General features: G+C 50.5%; 2 protein-coding genes across 3 annotated transcripts in view; both read left to right on the top strand.

Moving 5' to 3' along the window:
- The window catches only part of RAMP1 (receptor activity modifying protein 1), a 139,144-nt gene extending 126,221 nt beyond the window's left edge, over positions 1–12,923 (top strand). Inside the window, exon 4 of one of the 2 annotated variants that reach the window (XM_050751684.1) lies at positions 12,341–12,923. In XM_050751684.1, coding sequence (XP_050607641.1) covers positions 12,341–12,596 — 256 coding nt within the window. In that variant the 3' untranslated portion in view covers positions 12,597–12,923. Of the gene's footprint in view, positions 1–8,527; positions 8,940–12,340 lie in introns of those variants that run through there. The other variant, XM_050751683.1, reaches the window with a different exon arrangement.
- The window catches only part of UBE2F (ubiquitin conjugating enzyme E2 F (putative)), a 166,367-nt gene that overhangs the window by 24,090 nt on the left and 123,755 nt on the right, over positions 1–18,522 (top strand). The gene's annotated exons all lie outside the window — the stretch shown is intronic.

Here is an 18,522-nt window from a genome sequence, read left to right as displayed (position 1 = left end):
GGGAGGCTGAGGTGGCATCACTTGAGCCCAAGAGTTTGAGACCAGCCAGAGCAACATAGTGAGACCCTGTCTCAATTAAAAAGAAAAAAAAAAAGAATTTGAAAGAACTGCTTGGGATCTAGGGCCTTTTGAGACAGCAATTCTTTAATAACACTTTCCATTTTTCTTCTTGGAATTCCTCCTTTTTAAGTCAATATTTGATAGTTTATAATTTCCCAAAAAGTATCCCAATTCACAGAGGATTTTCCAATTTTTAACAAACTTTTTTTACACATTAATCTCTTATAATTTTTCTTTTCTTTTCTTTTTTTATTTGTTTGTTTGTTTTTTTAGGACAGTGTCTGACTCTGTTGCCCAGGCTGGAGTGCAGTGGCACGATCTCGACTCACTGCATCCTCTGCCTCCTGGCTTCAAGGGATTCTTGTGCCTCAGCCACCCAAGTAACTGGGACTACAGGTGTGTGCCAGCACACCTGGCTAATTTTGGTATTTTCAGCAGAGATGGGGTTTCGCCATGCTGCCCTGACTGGTCTTGAACTCCTGACCTCAAGTGATCTGCCCACCTTGGCCCCCCAAAGTGCTGGGATTACAGGCGTGAGCCACCGCACCTGGCCAATATTAGCTTTTAATAATTATTGATGGACAAATTATTTGCCATTTGGAGAGATTTATTTTGTTCTTTTTAAAAAATATCTTGCTTTGGATACTTATTTTGTTTATTTATTTTTGTTTAATAAGATAATTTACAACTGTTAATTTTTCTCAGAATCCACTTTTGCCCCATTCCATTCATTTGTACACATAGTATTTTGCCATTCTTGTTTCTTAATATTTTGTAATTGAATTTTTAACTTCTCGCATGACTTCAAAATTATGTAAACGATCTTTCGTTTCTAAGAATTCCGTTTTTTAAAATATATCCTTTTTTTAAAACTAATTTTTAGTTTTCAATATTGTAGCCTAAGAATATTGACTTATGATGTATTCTCTGGGGATTTGATGAGTAGAGTCTCTTTTTGCTGCCTAATACGGACCCAGGGGCCTTTGCAAAGCTGGCTGAGTCTCTGTAGAATGGAACCTTTATCAGTCACTGCATCAGTTTATTAACATTATTTTTCATAATCATTTTATGCTACTGTTTATCTACCTAGCCTTGGGAGGTGTGTTTAAGTGCCCCACGTTCTTGCGTTCCTGGCAGCTGCGGCCGTCTGTGCACTGCGGCTATTCTGGGTGGAGTATCCCCAACAGCCCCACGGATGGCCCTTCTCACTGGCCTGGGCCGGGTCTGCTGGGAAGCCTGCACCCCTGCTCACCTTCTGTCTGCGTCTCCTGGGCACAGCCCTCTCTCGCTGTCTTCCTTTAGCCTTTGTTTCACTTTGCCTTGGAGGTGGCCGCTGTGAGCAGAGTAAGTGGGATTTTGGCTCTCACCCTCCCTGCCCTGGTGGTGTCTGCAGTCTGGTTGTTGAGACCAACAGTGATTCAATAATCACATGAATCCATGGACAGGCACAAAGTAACACACATCTAGGAAGGAAAACCCCACTTTGCTGGGGGAGCCAAATATGATGGAAGCATCCAGAAAGGCCTCTTTGAGGACATGACATTTAAGTGAAGGGTGAGCATAGGGTGAGCCTGTGAAGATGAGGCTAACAGCTTTCCAGGTAAAAGGAACAGCACGTGCAAAGGTCCCGAGGTAGAACGCTGGCCGCCGTGGCCAGAATGTGGCTAGCAAGAGGGAAGGGACCCAGGTGAGCGGGGAGTGTGGCTAGAATGTGGCCAGCAGGAGGGAGGGGTCCCAGTTGAGCAACCCACACAGAGGCTTCTGAATCCGGGGACAGGTGCAATGGTGAGCCCTGAAGGCGTGAAGCAGGGGTGGGAAGGTGTGGACGGTGGGTTAGGGCAGGTGCCAGGTGTGGGATGTGGCCTGGAGAGCCCGTTGTGGCTGAGCCCAGCATGCAGAGTCGAGGGCGGTGGAGGTGTTTGATGGCTGCCCCTGACTAAATTGGAGGAGGCAGAAGAAGGGGTACATAGATGCCAGGCCCCCACATACTCACTCACTGCAGAAAGGTGGAAGCTGGTATGTGAGTTGTAATAATCCATCCACCAGGACAAGTCACTTCTGCCCCATCCTGGGCACAGTGATGGGGCCTCAGGAGGGGAGGGCAACCTTGAGGGAAAGGGGAGCCACGATAACTCAGGGGATAGGCATGGCATGGGGGCCCTGAGTCACACGTGTTCACAGCCAGAAGTGAATGGCCCAGGCTTCAGGTGGAGGAGGGAAAATGGGGAGCTCACAGGTGCAGCCCAAGGCCAAGAGAGAAGGAGCGCTTCGCGGGGGATGCCTCTCCTCCGGGGGCTGGGAAGGGCGGGGGGCTTAAGTCAGTGAGGATTCCCCACTGCCACCCGGAGCAAGGCTGGAGTGAGGATGAGGAGGGGCCTGGAGCAAGGACAAGGTGGAAGAGGAAAGGATTGGGAGAAGGAGGAGGTGCTGGGAGGAAGAAGAAGGGGCTGAGAGGAGGAGGGAGGGGCCAGGAGGAGAGCGGGATCAGGAGGAAGAGGAGGGGCCAGAAGGACAGGGAGATGGAGGAGGGAACAGGAGGACCAGGAGGATGCAGAGGTCCCTGCAGAGGGGGTGGGTGGGGGGGTTAGAGCAAGGAAGAAAGTGGGGTCCTGCCCCCGGGGCCCACCCTGCACCCCCACTCACCCTCCCACAGGGCCCCTTCCTGCCTCAGAGGTGGGTCCCGCAGGGCCCCCAATTCCACACAGGAGGCCACTGAGACTGGAGAGGCCCAATGGCCTGTCCCCACTCCCTGTCTGCACTGCACGCCTGCCCCGTGAGCCACTGTCACCAGAGGGTCCCAGCCCCACCTGCATATCAGAGCCCTCTGGTGGGAAGACCCAGGCTGCCCCAGACACCAGGCGTGGTAGCTGCACATGCAGTGACATCAACATCTAGTTTCCTGTGAGCCTTCCTGCTAAAATGAGCTGTTAAATATAATTATAAAAAGTATGTATGCTCAAAGTAGAAAACCCAGAAAATCCAAACAAGTTGAGAGAAAAGTCCTTTGTGTTATCACCATTCTGGTGGGGGTCACCCCTGAAACACTCTGGTGTGTCCCCTTCCCATGTGGACCATTTTACCCCAATCCAGGCTGTTTATGGTATCTGGTCTAACCTGCTGCTGCTTTTTAAAACTTTATTTAGCAGAGAGACTGGGTTTCACTATGTTGCCCAGGCTGGTCTTGAACTCCTGGCCTTAAGCGATCTTCCTGCCTCAGCCTCCCAAAGTGCTGGGATCACAGGCATGAGAGCTGTTCTTTTGCGCAGCTTTAGAACATAAATATTTTTCTATATCTTAAAATTTTCTTCCTAAATATAATTTTAACAGCTACATAACAGAGCTGCTCATAAATAATTTCTGTGACCACTGTCCTGTTGTTTGCTGTTTTTCATAATTATAAATCTGCAGTGGACACCTTCTTAGATCACTGTTATCTATATTTCACATTATTAATTTAGGATAAATCTCAGTAATGGAATTATGGGGTCAAGAGGCATCTATGAGTTTGACATTATTGATACATATTGCCACATTGTGTTTCAGAAAAATTGTACCAGTTTATCTTCTGTGAGGAATGCTGTGAGTGCCTGCCTCAGTGTCCTACACCTTCACTAGCATTCAGCATTCTTTTCTTTTTTTTGAGACAGGGTCTCACTCTGTTGCCCAGGCTGGAGTGCAGCGGCAGGAACACAGCTCACTGCAGCCTCAATCTCCCACCTCCCTGGGCCCATGTGATCCTCTGACCTAAGCCTCCCAACTAGCTGGGACTACAGGTGCATGCCATCACTGGCAAATTCTTGTATTTTTTTGTAGAGACAAGGTCTCACTGTGTTGCCCAGGCTGGTCTTAAACTCCTAGGCTCAAGCAATCCTCCGGCCTGGGCCTCCCACAGTGCCGGGGTTTCACGTGTGAGCCACCGCGCCCAGCCTAGCATTCTCATCTGTAAGAGGAGCGCCATCTGGATGTGCGGTCTTTCATTTCACATGCCTAGTAGTCATTTGTATTTCTAGAAGAAACTGTGATTTAAATGCCTCATGGGGATTCCTCTCTGTTTTGTAGCCACCCATACACCGCCCTATCTGAATCCCTACCCCATGTCTGCCTGGCATTGGGACAAGCTCCCCGAGCCGGCCTCAAGTGGATCACCCACGCTGGCTGTCAGGATACATGGGGTGGCACCTCCCGCCCCAGCAGGCAATGAAAGCTGCTGGAAGCCACCAGGCTGAATCTTCCAGGGCAGAGGGAGGCAAATACTGATGCAGATAAAGTGAACTGAGGCCGGGTGTGGTGGCTCATGCCTGTAATCCCAGCACTTTGGGAGGCCAAGGCGGACAGGTCGCTTGAGCCCAGGAATTTGAGATCAGCGTGGCCAACATGGTGAAACCCTGTCTGTACTTAATAAATAAATAAATAAATAAATAAATAAATAAATAAATAAAAGTTTGCCAGTTGTGGTGGTGCACGCCTGTAATCCCAGCTATTCTGGAGGGTGAGGCAAGAGGATCACCTGAACCCAGGAGGCAGAGGTTGCAGTGAGCCAAGATCATGCCACACTGCACTCCAGCCCAAGCAACAGAGCAAAACCCTGTCTAAAATTAATAAATAAATAAATAAATTGTAAAAAGTGAATTTAAAGCCAAAAGTGCTTTCCCCTCAGATTTTCTGATGATTTAGACACACATTGCCTGGTCACCTTTTGCTTAAGTATAAACTCAAAAAGGATGAGAAATGTATACCTCATGAGCCAGTCAAGTGAGGACCTGTCTCTTCATCCTAATAGGAGACTAAGGCTTGAACAAGCAAATGAGGTCTCCAGGGTCACTCTGGGTAAGAAGTGGAGCTGGGATTTGAACCCAGGTCTGTGGGTGACAGGGCCCAGGCTCTCATATTTCATATTAGGGCCAGCCAGGGGTAGCTGGGGGACAACTGCAACCTCAGGGTGTCCCCAGCGTAGACGACTCACCTGTGAGCATTGGCGATCACACTTTTTTTTTTTTTTTTTTTTTTTTTTTTTTTGAAACGGAGTCTCGCTGTGTCTCCCAGACTGGAGTACAGTGGCATGATCTTGGCTCACTGCAAGCTCCACCTCCCGGGTTCATGCCATTCTCCTGCCTCAGCCTCCCGAGTAGCTGGGACTACAGGCGCCTGCCACCACGCCCGGCTAATTTTTTGTATTTTTAGTAGAGACGGGGTTTCACCGTGTTAGCCAGGATGGTCTTGATCTCCTGATCTCGTGATCCACCCGCCTCGGCCTCCCAAAGTGCTGCGATTACAGGCGTGAGCCACCGCGCCTGGCCGGCGATCAGACTTTCTTACCAGCAAGTAAACCACCATGAACTGCGGTGCCGGGCCTTGACTTGGGACCCACATATGCTGGAAACTCCCACCAGAGGATTCAGGAACATTCCAAGCAAAGTTCGCTTCGAGCCCCAGAATGGAAAGTCCTAGCCAAAAAAGGATCATTGCTCAGTGACATGAGAACTGAAACTTTAGGGAGTTAGAGTCAGGGTGTATCTTTCATGACTATTTTGGGTCCTTCAGTCAGTTCTGTGTTGTGTTGGGCAGAAGAATGTCTGTACTCTGAGGGGAATATTTTTTATTGAAAGTTTCAGCTGTCACTTCTGTATAAATAAACAGGATGAAGTGGGCAGCCGACAGCACATTAGAGATATTTTTAGACGCGGGTGGCGCTGCAATCCAGAAGGCTAACGTATCAAGGAGAGAGTGCCTGGTCCCAGAATAGCCCACCCACACACGGCCCTATCTGCCTCAGCGTGGCCTCAGCGTGGGTTCTGTGGTGATGTGGCTTCCTGCATCCGCTCCTTCCTATTCTGTTTGGCCAGTGCAGAGATGGCAATAGCTCCTCCTAAAAATGCCACAGCTCCGCGCCTCAGGGGACGGGGGCAGTGTTGAGGATCACGTATCACTGGATCTGCAGAACACCAAAACCTAAACTGCCTGTGGGTTTGGAGGGTCTGAGATATGGGAGAGGATCATCATTCAAAGCAGCATTCATTGGTCAGATGCAGTGACTCACGCCTGTAATCCCAGCACTTTGGGAGGCCAAGGCAGGTGGATCACCTGAGGTCAGGAGTTCGAGACCAGCCTGGCCAACATAGTGAAACCCCGTCTCTACTAAAAGTACAAAAATTAGCCAGGTGTGGTGGACCGTGTCTGTAGTCCCAGCTACTCAAGAGGCTGAGGCAGGAGAATCGCTTGAACCAGGGAGGCGGAGGTTGCAGTGAGCTGAGATTACACCACTGCACTCCAGCCTAGGTGAGAGAGTGAGACCCTGTCAAAAAAAAAAAAAAAAGAGGCAGCATTCTCACTGTTTAACCCTGTAGCGAGAAGCCTAGACTTGGTTTTCAGCAACAATAACACGTCTAACATTTACCGTGGACCAGCCACATAACATGTACTCATTCGTTTTTTTCCCCACAATGAGACTCAGACTGTCCCGACTTCCTGTGGCTTTTTCCACTTCTGTTTTCTTCTTGAAACATGAGTCCTTGCTCACCTGGAAAGACCACACACCCCAGTGCCCACAGGCAGGGCACACCCTCCACTGCCTGTCCCTCCTCATGCCGCATCTACTGGGCCTCTTGCATGGGCTAAGGGAGGCGCTATGCACTCAGGGCAGTGACCTAGAGGGCGGCCAGGGAGGAAAAACAGTGACCGTATGACAGGGGCTGGGGTAGAGGGGCGCTGGGATGCTGGAGAGGCCCCTACTTTTTCTGTATAGCCTCTTAAAGCCCCCGAGGGTCTCCTCACATTTGATTTATGACCTCTGATCCATTTACTCACTTTCCAGATTAAGTATAAGGAAAAATATCCTTCTATTATCTTCATTTTCACTGTTTTTGGAGCCCGTCATCTATTCATGTGGATCTCAAATTCTTTCTTATGACTGAAGAACTTTCTTTGACATTTCTTGTAGCACAGGTCTGCTGGCAATGAATTCTCTCAGCTTCTTTTTTCTCAAAAGGTTCTTATATCAACCTCTTTTTTTTTTCTTTTTTTTCAAGACAGAGTCTTGCTCTGTCACCCAGGCTGGAGTGTAATGGCATGATCTCAACTCACTGCAACCTCCGCCTCCCAGGTTCAAGTAATTCTCCTGCCTCAGCCTTCTGAGTAGCTGGGGTTACAGGTGTCCGCCATCACGCCCAGCTAATTTTTGTATTTTTAGTAGAGGCGAGGTTTCACCATGTTAGCCAGGCTGGTCTCTCACTCCTGACCTCAAGTGATGCGCTTGCCTTGGCCTCCCAAAGTGCTGGAATTACAGGTGTGAGCCAATGTGCCCAGCGTCAACCTCATTTTCAAAAGGTATTTTTTTCTAGGTATAGAATTCCTAGAATATAGAAAATTCCTAGGCATAGAAAACAAGAATGTGTTTCCCCTCCCCCCAACCCCTAATACTTTCAAAATGTTGCCCATTGTCTTCCCGCATGACAAGCCTCTGATAAGAAATTAAGAAATCTGCTATAACTCACTGTTCTTTTATATGTCTTTTTTCTTCTGACTTCAAGATTTTTTCCTTTTTCTTTGGTGTTCAGCAGTTGGACTTTGATGTGTCTACGTGGTTGTTTGCTATTGTAGCTGCTTTGTTTTCTGTCCTGTTTTAGATTCTCCAAGCTTCTTGGATCTGCAATTTTATGTCTTTCATTATTTTTTTAAAAGCCTCAGCCATTACCTCTTCAAATATTTCTTCTGCTCCATTCCCTCTCCTCCTTCAGGGACTCTCACATTATGAGTTGAGGTTGATGTCATTTACAGGATTGTCATGTTACACAGCTCTTGGATGCTCTAGTCTTCCCCAACTTTTTTTTTCTCTTTGTGTTTCAGTTTGGTTAATTTCTACTGACATATCTTCAATTTCTCTCTTTCCTCAGTTTTCGTGTCCACTGATGGGCCCACTGAAGGAATTCTCTCTGATGCTATGTCTTTTTATTTCTAGCAACCTGTCTTTGACTTTGAGTTTCCACCTCTCTGCTTAAATTCTCCATCTGTTCATGCATATTGTCTACCCTTTCCACTAGACCCATTATCATACTAGCCATTCTAACATACCTGTCTGACATCTAGGTCATCTCTGAGTCTAATTCCATTCATTGTTCTGCCTCTTGGCAATGGATTGGTTGTTTTTTGTTGCTTCTCAGCAAAATATATATATATATATAAAATTTTTATTGAATACTGAACATTCATGTATAGAACAGAGGTGACTACAATCGATAGTATTTACATGTGGAAATGGGTAAGCCTCTTCTGTCAGACTGTTAGTGTGGGATTTGAGTCAATCTTGTTAGGAATTGAACTGGGTTTGGGATTTGTCATTGTTATGGTTATCTTCAATGTACCATAGGCCTCAAGTACCTCTAGCAATGAGCTGCCATTGCCTTGTGCCCAGGGTTGGGACTAGGGCACTGGAGGAGATTTCTCAGTGTGGTGCCCCACCCTCTGCTTTCAGCTTTCCCTTGCCTGCCTGTGCTGCAGCATGGATCTCGCCCCACTTTCTCTTGGCAGTAGACAGGTACTGCTTGTTATTCTACACCAAGGTTATGTTCAAAGGCTTGGGGAGGGTTCTCTGTGTCCTGATCCAGCCTCAGTTTAGACAGGCCCTTCCCTGTGCCCTTCGCCTCAGAATTCCTACCCCTTTTTCCTGTGGCAGACAAACCCTGCTGGGGTCTTGGGTGCGACTGTCCTGTCCCTTCCCCAGCGAGAAGAGATCACTGTTTTTTGTTGTTGTTTTGAGACAGAGTCTTAGTCTTGCTCTGTCACCCAGGCTCAAGTGCAGTGGCGTGATCTCAGCTCACTGCAACCTCCACCTCCCGGGTTCAAGCGATTCTCTTGCCTCAGTCTCCTGAGTAGCTGGGATTACAGGCACCCGCCACTGCACCCAGCTAATTTTTGTATTTTTAGTAGAGACAGGGTTTCACCATCTTGGCCAGGCTGGTCTCAAACTCCTGACCTTGTGATCCACTAGCCTCGGCCTCCCAAAGTGCTGGGATTACAGGCATAAGCCACCATGCCCAGCCAAGGCCTCTGTTTTGTATAGTGCAGGATCCTAGGCCAGGATGGTTTCCTGGTGCCCTTCCAAAGAAAAAGAGTTCCTTCCTATCCTTCCACCAGCCATGGTCTTTGTCTGTGCCCTGGGGGCGACAGGCTGTGCTGTTCCTCCCTCAGCAGCCTAAGACATCTGGTCCCAGGAGAGAAGAGTCTGGGATGGTGGAAAGGGCTTTGAGCCTGTTCCTACCCTGGCTGCAGCCCTGGTGGCACAACTGCCACGGCAAGCCTGGCATCACACTAGCATCGTGGATACGGGGGTGAAGAGGACTTGACAACTGCCCTAGAGGCACTCAGGCTGCCCCTGTGGGGCAAGGGCTCATTCAAGGCTTACTGGCTTATGGATGCCCACTGTGGCCTCAACCCCCAGTGAGTGCGACTTGGACCCAGACAAGGAAGTGTCCAAGCTGTGGCCAGATTTGGCCACCAAGGGCGAGGGACAGTGGTGAGGTGTGAGACCTGTGCAGTCACACCCTGGCCCTCTCACCCGGAAGCCCTCCAGCCTTCCCAAACCTCTGTTTCCCTGTCTATAAAACGATGGGTAACAGCGGTCCCCAAGCGTGAGCGAGATCACACACAGGCCCTGCTAAGCCTGTGCCTATCATGCAGGGGCACCCAGTGGATCTGCATGATAACAGCAGTTATCATGGAATGGTGACAACAGTGAATGCCACCAAGACCCCTCAGGCAGTCAGTCCCTGAGAACAGGCTCTGAGCCCCATGCAACACCAGAGGGGCCTTTCTTCCTGAGTCTCAGGGCTGTTCTGCGAAGCAGGAGGTCACGGGGTTGGGGGAAATGCAGGGCTGGAGGCAGAAGGAGCCGGCATGGTCTGGGTTCTACCCATGTCCAGTGCTGTCTCAGAGCCTCAGTTTCCTCTGCTGGAAGAGGCACTTGGCACCCACGTCCTGGGTTGGAAGATGACACAGAAAAGCACCGATGGCTGGGTCCACTTGGGTTTTGTCCACTTCATTTCAAAGGGCAGGCTGTGGCCTACAAACCCCTGTCTATGGAAAAAGTTGTTCAGAAACAGATGGTGTTTGCTCTCCCAGAGAACCCTGGGGGAGCAGAGTCCTGAGAGCACCTAAGGGGCAGGGTGGGAATGAGTTCATCTGCTGCGGCTTCGAGAGTTAGAATTCCTGGAGCAGAGGGGACTCTGCGTTGGCTGCTCTCCAAGCCAAGCCCAAGGAACACCCCAATGGCACACCCTCTGCCCGTGCCACCCGGGCCCCTGGCTCAGCACAGCCACCTCCACTCCCTTCCCTGTAGCCTGGTGGCAGCCATACCTGTGGGTAAAGGCACCTGCAGCCATGGCAGGATAGGGTCAGGGGCCCTGTGGTGAAGTCCACACACACAGTCACACACACAGAATAACACAGTCACACTGCACATACAGTCACACACAGAATAACACAGTCACACCCGCACAGTCATACACACAGAATAACACAGTCACATCTGCACACACAGGTTCATACACAGAATAACACAGTCACACCACTCACAAATGACAGTTACACACACAGGGACACACACAGAGGATAATACAGTTACAAACCCACAGAAAATAACAAGTTACACTCACACACAGGGACACACACACACAGAGAATAACACAGTCACACACAGAGAATAGCACAGTAACAGTCACACAGAATAACAGTGTTACACAGTCACACACAGAGAATAACACACGCAATCACACACAGAGAATAACACAGTCATAGTCACACAGAATAACACAGTGTTACACAGTCACACATAGAATGTCTCACACACACACACAGAATAACAGTCACACACAGAGAATAACAGTCACACCCACAGTCACACACAGGATAACACAGTTATATATATATATAGTCACACACACAGTAACACAGAATTACAGTCACATGCAGAGAATAACAGTTACACAGTTACACACAGAATAACAGTCACACAGAATAGCACAGCTATTCACACACAGTCACACACAGGGAATAACAGTCACACACAGAATAACAGTAACACACAGTCACACACAGAAAATAGTCACACACAGTCATAGAAAACAGTCACACAATGTCACACAGTCACAAAGAGAACAGTCACACACAGAATAACGCAGTTACACACAGAATAACAGTCACATGCAGATAATAACAGTTACACAGTCACATAGTCACAGAGAATAACAGTAACACACACAGTCACATATAGAATATAACAGTCACACAGAGACAATGTCACACAGAGTCACAAAGAGAATAACAGTCACACACAGTCACACACAGAATATTATAGTTACACAGTCAGAGAATAAGTCACACAGTCACACACACAGAATAACACAGTCACCCACACACAGAATAACAGTCACACAGTCACACACACAGAATAGTCACACACACACACAGTCACACAGAAAATAGTCACACACAGAATAACAGTCACACAGGATAACACTGTCACACAGTGAATAACAGTCACACACAGTCACACAGAATAACACTGTCATATAGTGAATAACAGTCACACACACAGTCACACAGAATAACACTGTCACAAAGTGAATAACAGTCACACACACAGTCACACAGAGAATAACAGTCATACAGTGAATAACACACAGTCACACAGAGAATAACACTCATGCAGTGAATAACAGTCACACACACAGTCACACAGAGAATAACACTCATGCAGTAAATAACAGTCACACACAGTCACACAGAGAATAACACTGTCATACAGTGAATAACAGTCACACAGTTGCACACAGAGAATAACAGTTACACATAGTCACACATAGTCACACACAAAGAACAATGGTTACAGTCACATACAGAATAACAGTCACACACAGACGCGACACCAGTCTGTGACCTTGCCCGGGGTAGCAGAAGGAGCTGGTGGCAGAGGAGCCAGTGGCAGAGGTGTGGGCCTCATTGGCCACCCAGCCTAGGTCGTCCTTCCGGTGCAGACAGAGCTGTGAGAGGCCCCACAGCCACGCCAGGGCTTCCTGCACCACGGGCCGCCATGCAGGTTGCCTGGGAGTCCCCCTGGAGCCGTTGGGGCCCTGCCGTCCTGAATCCAGGGCCACTGCCTCGGTGCCGGGCCTTTTCCAAGCCAAGCTCCAGGGCCGCGTGAGGGGCCACGGTGCAGCGCCCCCGGCTGGGGTCCCGCGTTGTTTCCCCTGCCTGCCCAGGGTCTCACCACCTCCTCTTCCATCCACAGGAGCTACAGGGAGCTGGCCGACTGCACCTGGCACATGGCGGAGAAGCTAGGCTGCTTCTGGCCCAACGCAGAGGTGGACAGGTTCTTCCTGGCAGTGCACGGGCACTACTTCAGGGCCTGCCCCATCTCAGGCAGGGCCGTGCGGGACCCGCCTGGCAGCGTCCTCTACCCCTTCATCGTGGTCCCCATCACGGTGACCCTGCTGGTGACGGCACTGGTGGTCTGGCAGAGCAAGCACACAGAGGGCATTGTGTAGGCAGGGCCCAGGCTACCGTGCACCCAGGCTTCAGGGTGAGGCCAGGCAGGCCTGGGTGGGGGCAGCTTCTGGAGCCTTGGGACAGAGCAGGCCTGCAATACCCCCCCTTCTTCCAACCAAGAAGAGCTCACAGGAGTCCAAAGTAGTCGAGGCTCTGGCATTAACCTGGAAGCCCCCCCCGGCTGGAGGCCACTTCCACCCTAGGAAGGGGACAGAGACGTGACCCCAACTTACCTCTGGAAAGGGTCCCAGCCCAGGCTGCTTACCCCATAGCCACATTTGTGGATGAGTGGTTTGTGATTAAAAGGATGTTCTTGAACTTGGAAAGAGTCATTACCTCTGAGTACCCATCACTGGGAGAAGGGTGGCAACCCAGGCCCTGTGGACTCTCTTTCCTCTGACAGGAGGAATCAGGGGCCTTTGCTCGGGGGTGACACTGGAGCCAGTGCTGAGTGCACTGAGGTGCTCCTGGGGATTCTGGGGCCCTTGCTGCCCCCGGTGACACAGAATAACACAGTCACACCCACACACAGTTACACACACAGAGTAACAGTGTCACACCTGCACAGTCACACACACAGAGTCACACACACAGAATAACAGTCACACCCACACACAGTCACACACATAGTCACACCCACACATACAGTCATATAGAGTAACAGTTACACCCCACACACACAGTCACACACAGAATAACACAGTCACACCCACACACACAGTCACACACAGTCACACCCACACAGTCACACACACAGAATAACAGTCACACCCACACACACACAGAGTAACACAGTCACACCCACACACACAGTCACACACATAGAATAACACAGTCACACCCGCACACACAGTCACACACACAGAATAACAGTCATACACAGTCACACACAGAGTAACACAGTCACACCCACACAGTCATACACACAGAATAACACAGTCACACCCATGCACACAGTCACACAGAATAACAGTCACACCTGCACACACAGTCACACACACAGAATAACACAGTCACACCTGCACACACAGTCACACACAGAATAACACAGTCACAGTCACACACACAGTCACACACACAGAATAACAGTCACACCCATGCACACACACAGAATAACACAGTCACACCTGCACACACAGTCACACACAGAATAACAGTCACACCTACACAGTCACACACACAGAATAACACAGTCATACCTGCACACACAGTAACACAGTCACACCTGCACAGTCACACACACAGAGTAACACAGTCAAACCTGCACAGTCACACACACAGAGTAACACAGTCACACCTGCACACACAGTCACACACACAGAGTAACACAGTCACACCTGCACAGTCACACACACAGAGTAACACAGTCAAACCTGCACAGTCACACACACAGAGTAACACAGTCACACCTGCACACACAGTCACACACACAGAGTAACACAGTCACACCTGCACAGTCACACACACAGAGTAACACAGTCAAACCTGCACAGTCACACACACAGAGTAACACAGTCACACCTGCACACACAGTCACACACACAGAGTAACACAGTCACACCTGCACAGTCACACAGAATAACACAGTCACACCTGCACACACAGTCACACTTGCATACACCAGGGCTGGATACACTGAGATCACAGACCAGGAAGGGCTGGGCCCCTCCCCACAGATACCTGGGGCCTCGGGTGCAAGCTCTTCCTGTCTGTCCCTGAGGCATCACCGGGCTTAGCCTTCTGTCCCTCACCTCCCTGCACCCCATCCACACTTCTGCCCATGTCCCCACCTGTAGCTGGGCTTCCAGAAGGTTCTGGCTCCCCAAAGGAGCCCCTCCATGGTCCCTCCTGGGTGTCCTCTGAGTTCAGACCCCGCCTCTCGGGCCTCTGCAGCCCCCAGGACCTGTCCCTTCTCCAGTGACTGAGAAGAGTGTCCACTCCCCCATCACCTTCGACTTGGCCTCTCCCTCTGCCCCACATGACAGCCCCATCCAAACATGGCAGCCAGTGCCGTGGCCTTGTAGTTTCAGCTTCAGCACACCACAGCCATGTGAGGCCACCCACCGCCCAGCCTGGGCTAAGCCCATCAGACGCCAGGCAGCTCATCACAGCAGCCTCCCCCCATAGAGCCCCTGAGCCTCCTCCTGGGTGTTGCAGTCCCCACGCCACCCCTACAAGGTACACCCAAACCTCCCCACCCAGCCAGTCCCAAGAGGCATCCCCAGCCTAAGAGACCAGAAGGAGCCCCAAGTGGCTTCTCAGCTTCTCCAGCAGAACCATGGCTGTGGTGTGGGCCCGTTTTCCCCAGAGGAGCAGGCGTGGCTGTGCCTTCCACTGGGTCAGGAGAGGAACCCAGGGTTGCTGACAGTGGGCGGTGGCCTCAGGGGCTGATCCTCGTCTCTGTCTTGTTGGGAACCGCCAGGACTCCACTGTCCATGACCCAGTCTCAGCCTTGGGCCCTCAGTGAGGGTCTGGTCAGTCTGCTGCGCGAGGCCCCAGCTTCCTCCACTTCTAGGATGTGACCACCTGTGAGTGGAGAAGCTAAGAGTCCCCTAGGGCCAGTGGTTTGGGGCCACAAGGAAAGAATAAGTATGACAAGAACAGCAGTAGCGTTTGCGTGAGCCGGGCACTGCACTGTGAACTTGTACTTATGAAACTCTCAGAGAAGCCCCTTGAGGGAGGGCCTGTCCTTGTCCCCATTTCACAGAAGAGGAAAACAGAGTTCAAGTCACTTGCCCGAGTTCTCTCAGGAATCTGTCCAATAAGATTCCTTGAGATACTCCAATACACAGGACAGATGAAGGCAAAGAGGGGCCGGGATGCACCTCCCCCTTCTCTCCTCTATTCCCCCCTCAGCTCCTCCCCTACCTGCCCCCTGGGCCACAATGGGGCCCGGCCTTGCCCCTGTGCTCACAAGCTGGCCTTTCCTGAGAGGCCCCAGTGAGGGCGAGGAGACAGGAGGTGGGAGCTTCTCACACGATTTCGACCTGCGGTACTGCCGGCATCTCTCAGACAAACTGCAGCTGGGCCAACCTGGGTGGGGGTGCTGTGCTGGGACCTGAGTCAGGGACCACCGGAGGAGGTAGCCCTTGAGCCACCCTGGAGCCCGGGCCATGGCTGGGTCAGTCGGCTAGGCAGGCCTGGGAGCTTCGGATGGACTCCTCCCACATGGGACTGGGGAAAAGAGGGATTCATTGAAAATTACCACCAAAACAGCACCTACGGGGATGGCCCACAGGTCCATTCCAGGCACATTATCAGTGAAGCCAGGCTGGGGCTGTCCTCTTACCAGTAAGCATTTGTCACCTTAGTTGACCATGCTTTTTAAGACACTGTCCAGTCCACAGCATTCACTCTGCCATCTCCACTTCCAGAAATCTCACCCCTCCCTGGGATCCAGGGACCCCTGAGCCCTCAGCCAGTCGTAACCCACCCGTACTCTTATGTCACAAAGTGGTTGTGGTTATGAGAGCTGGAAGAAAATGGGACAAGTGTCTCGGCTCATCCCCCACTTCTCCCCCAGAAAGCCAGGGAGCCCTGAGGACCCTAGTGGCTAGCCCAAGGTCACACCACCAGTGGCAGAGCCCCAGGCCCTGGCTCGAGCAGCCCCGCGGCCCCTGGGCCCCCAGGTGGGGGTGCAGAGCCCACTGCTTCACCCAGGGCTGAGCTGCACACGCAGAATCCTTCCAGAATCCGTTTTAGGGCTGTGGCATCTTCAAGGACAAGGACCCTCACCTTGCCATGTGCTTTGCCAGCCGTGTGTGTGTGCATGCATGCGTGCGCATGTGTGTGCATGTGTGTGCATGCGCATGTCTGCGTGCATGTGTGTGCATGTGTGTGTGTGTACGTGTGTGTGCATGTGCATGCATGTGTATGTGTGAATGTGTGCGTGTGTGCATGTGTGTGCGTGTGTAGAAACAGCAAACTTCGAGTGGCACTATCCCCTCCAAAGTTCTATTGTTTTATTCACTGGTCACGACATGGGCTTTTCGTTGGTTCCAGGCCTGCTGTTTGCTGCTGGTTGTGGTTGTGGAGGGGTGCGTTATACTTTGTGGACATGAATCTCCTGCCACACATCTTTCTAGGTGGCCACTCACAGTGCTACCACTTGCCTCAGATTAATAAGATTTGTTCTGATTAAGGAAAGTAACCTTTCCCAGGACACCAGGACACTGGCTGCTTTTCACATCACAGCACTGACAGACCCTCATGACCACTGCCCCATTATAGGGAAACAGACCAAGGGAAATGAGACACTGCAATTCAGAGGCTGGTTTTATGTAGAAGAAGGTGTTCCCAGAGCACTCTGATCAAAAAGGTCTGATCCAAAAGATTTCACCCAACTTCGTAAACTTCAGAGCGTCAGCTGTTCTGGAAGGACAGTATGCCTATTCTACCACTTGGAAAAGATGACAATAGACATCAGAAATCAATGTGACAGGCCGGGCATGGTGGCTCATGCCTGTAATCCCAGCACTTTGGGAGGCCAAGGTGGGCCGGCAGATCACTTGAGGTCAGGAGTTCGAGACCAGCCTGGCCAACATGGTGAAACCCCGTCTCTACTAAAACTACAAAAAATTAGCCAGGTGTGGTGGCGCACATCTGTAATCCCAGCTACTCAGGAGGCTGAGGCAGGAGAATCACTTGAACCCAGGAGGCAGAGGTTGCAGTGAGCTGAGATGGTGCTGTTGCACTCCAGGCTGAGCAAGAGAGTAAGACTCAAAAAGAAAAAAGAAAAGAAAAGAAAGGGGAGGGGAGGGGAGGGGAGGGGAAGGAGAGGAGGGGAGGGGAGGGGAAACACGACAGAAAAGACTGCGCTGAGACCAGGTCTTCCTTACTCTCCCGCCTCCACAACTCTCAACTCACTGGGACAATAACGGCTTTCGGCTTTCCTTCTTCCTTGTCAGGTCACGATGGGCAGCGGGTGAAGTCCACAGGCAAGGCCTGTCGTGGCTGGGATGGGCAAAACTCTGCCCTTACCAGGGTACCCTGTCTGATCAGGTTCCTGGTCAAGTATTTGCCTGTCACAAGGCTGGGAACCAAGAACTGAATGCCAGCACGTAAGGTGGTAAAGGAGAGGTGGACTGGGCCTGGAAGCACTGTTCCTTCTCCAGCCTTCTCTGATGGGCCCAGGACAGGAGGCAGTGTTGACACAGGGAAGACCTGGGGTCTCTGCTAAGCTGATTGGGAAACCAATGGCAGGTGTGTGTGTGTGTGTGTGTGTGTGTGTGTGTGTGTGAGATTTTTATTTGGGGTTTTTGGTGGTGGTGGTTCTTTTTTTTAATTAATTAATTTTTTTTTTTGAGAAAGAGTCATACTCTGTCGCCCAGGCTAGAGTGCAGTGGCGTGATCTCGGCTCACTACAACCTCTACCTACCGAGTTCAAGCAATTCTCCTGCCTCAGCCTCCGGAGTAGCTAAAATTACAGGCGTGTGCCACCACGCCCAGCTAATTTTTGTATTTTTAGTAGAGACAGAGTTTTGCCATGTTGGCCAGGCTGGTCTCAAACTCTTGAGCTCAGGCAATCTGCCCACCTTGACCGCCCAAAGTGCTGGGATTACAGGTGTGAGCCACCGCACCTGGACTCCAAAGGCAATTCTAATTAAAAAAATAAGATTGAGTGGCTTTGTTGTGTCCTGAGCTGGAGAAACACTCCCTTACCCAGAGCTTGTCATAAAAATCCATGTCATAGAATGTCAGAAATCCATAGGAAAAAAAATGAATTGGAAGTCAAAAAAATCTTTAAAAAGCAAGGGAAAAATATGGAATTTAGCATGGGAAATGGAATTGCCCAACTACGTCACTGCTCCCAAAGTCGCTTGTCTTAATGAGCTCCCAGAAATAAAATTGCTCTGGGGACAGCATTTCTTGTAAACCAAGAAGCAGCTCTGGATTGGAAAAATCTTCAAAGAAAGGACATCCCTG

The sequence above is a fragment of the Macaca thibetana genome, chromosome 12, assembly GCF_024542745.1.
Source record: "Macaca thibetana thibetana isolate TM-01 chromosome 12, ASM2454274v1, whole genome shotgun sequence".
NCBI lineage: Eukaryota > Metazoa > Chordata > Mammalia > Primates > Cercopithecidae > Macaca > Macaca thibetana.
The sequence above is the reverse complement of the archived record's forward strand: the minus strand, read 5'-3'. Positions and strand labels throughout refer to the sequence as shown.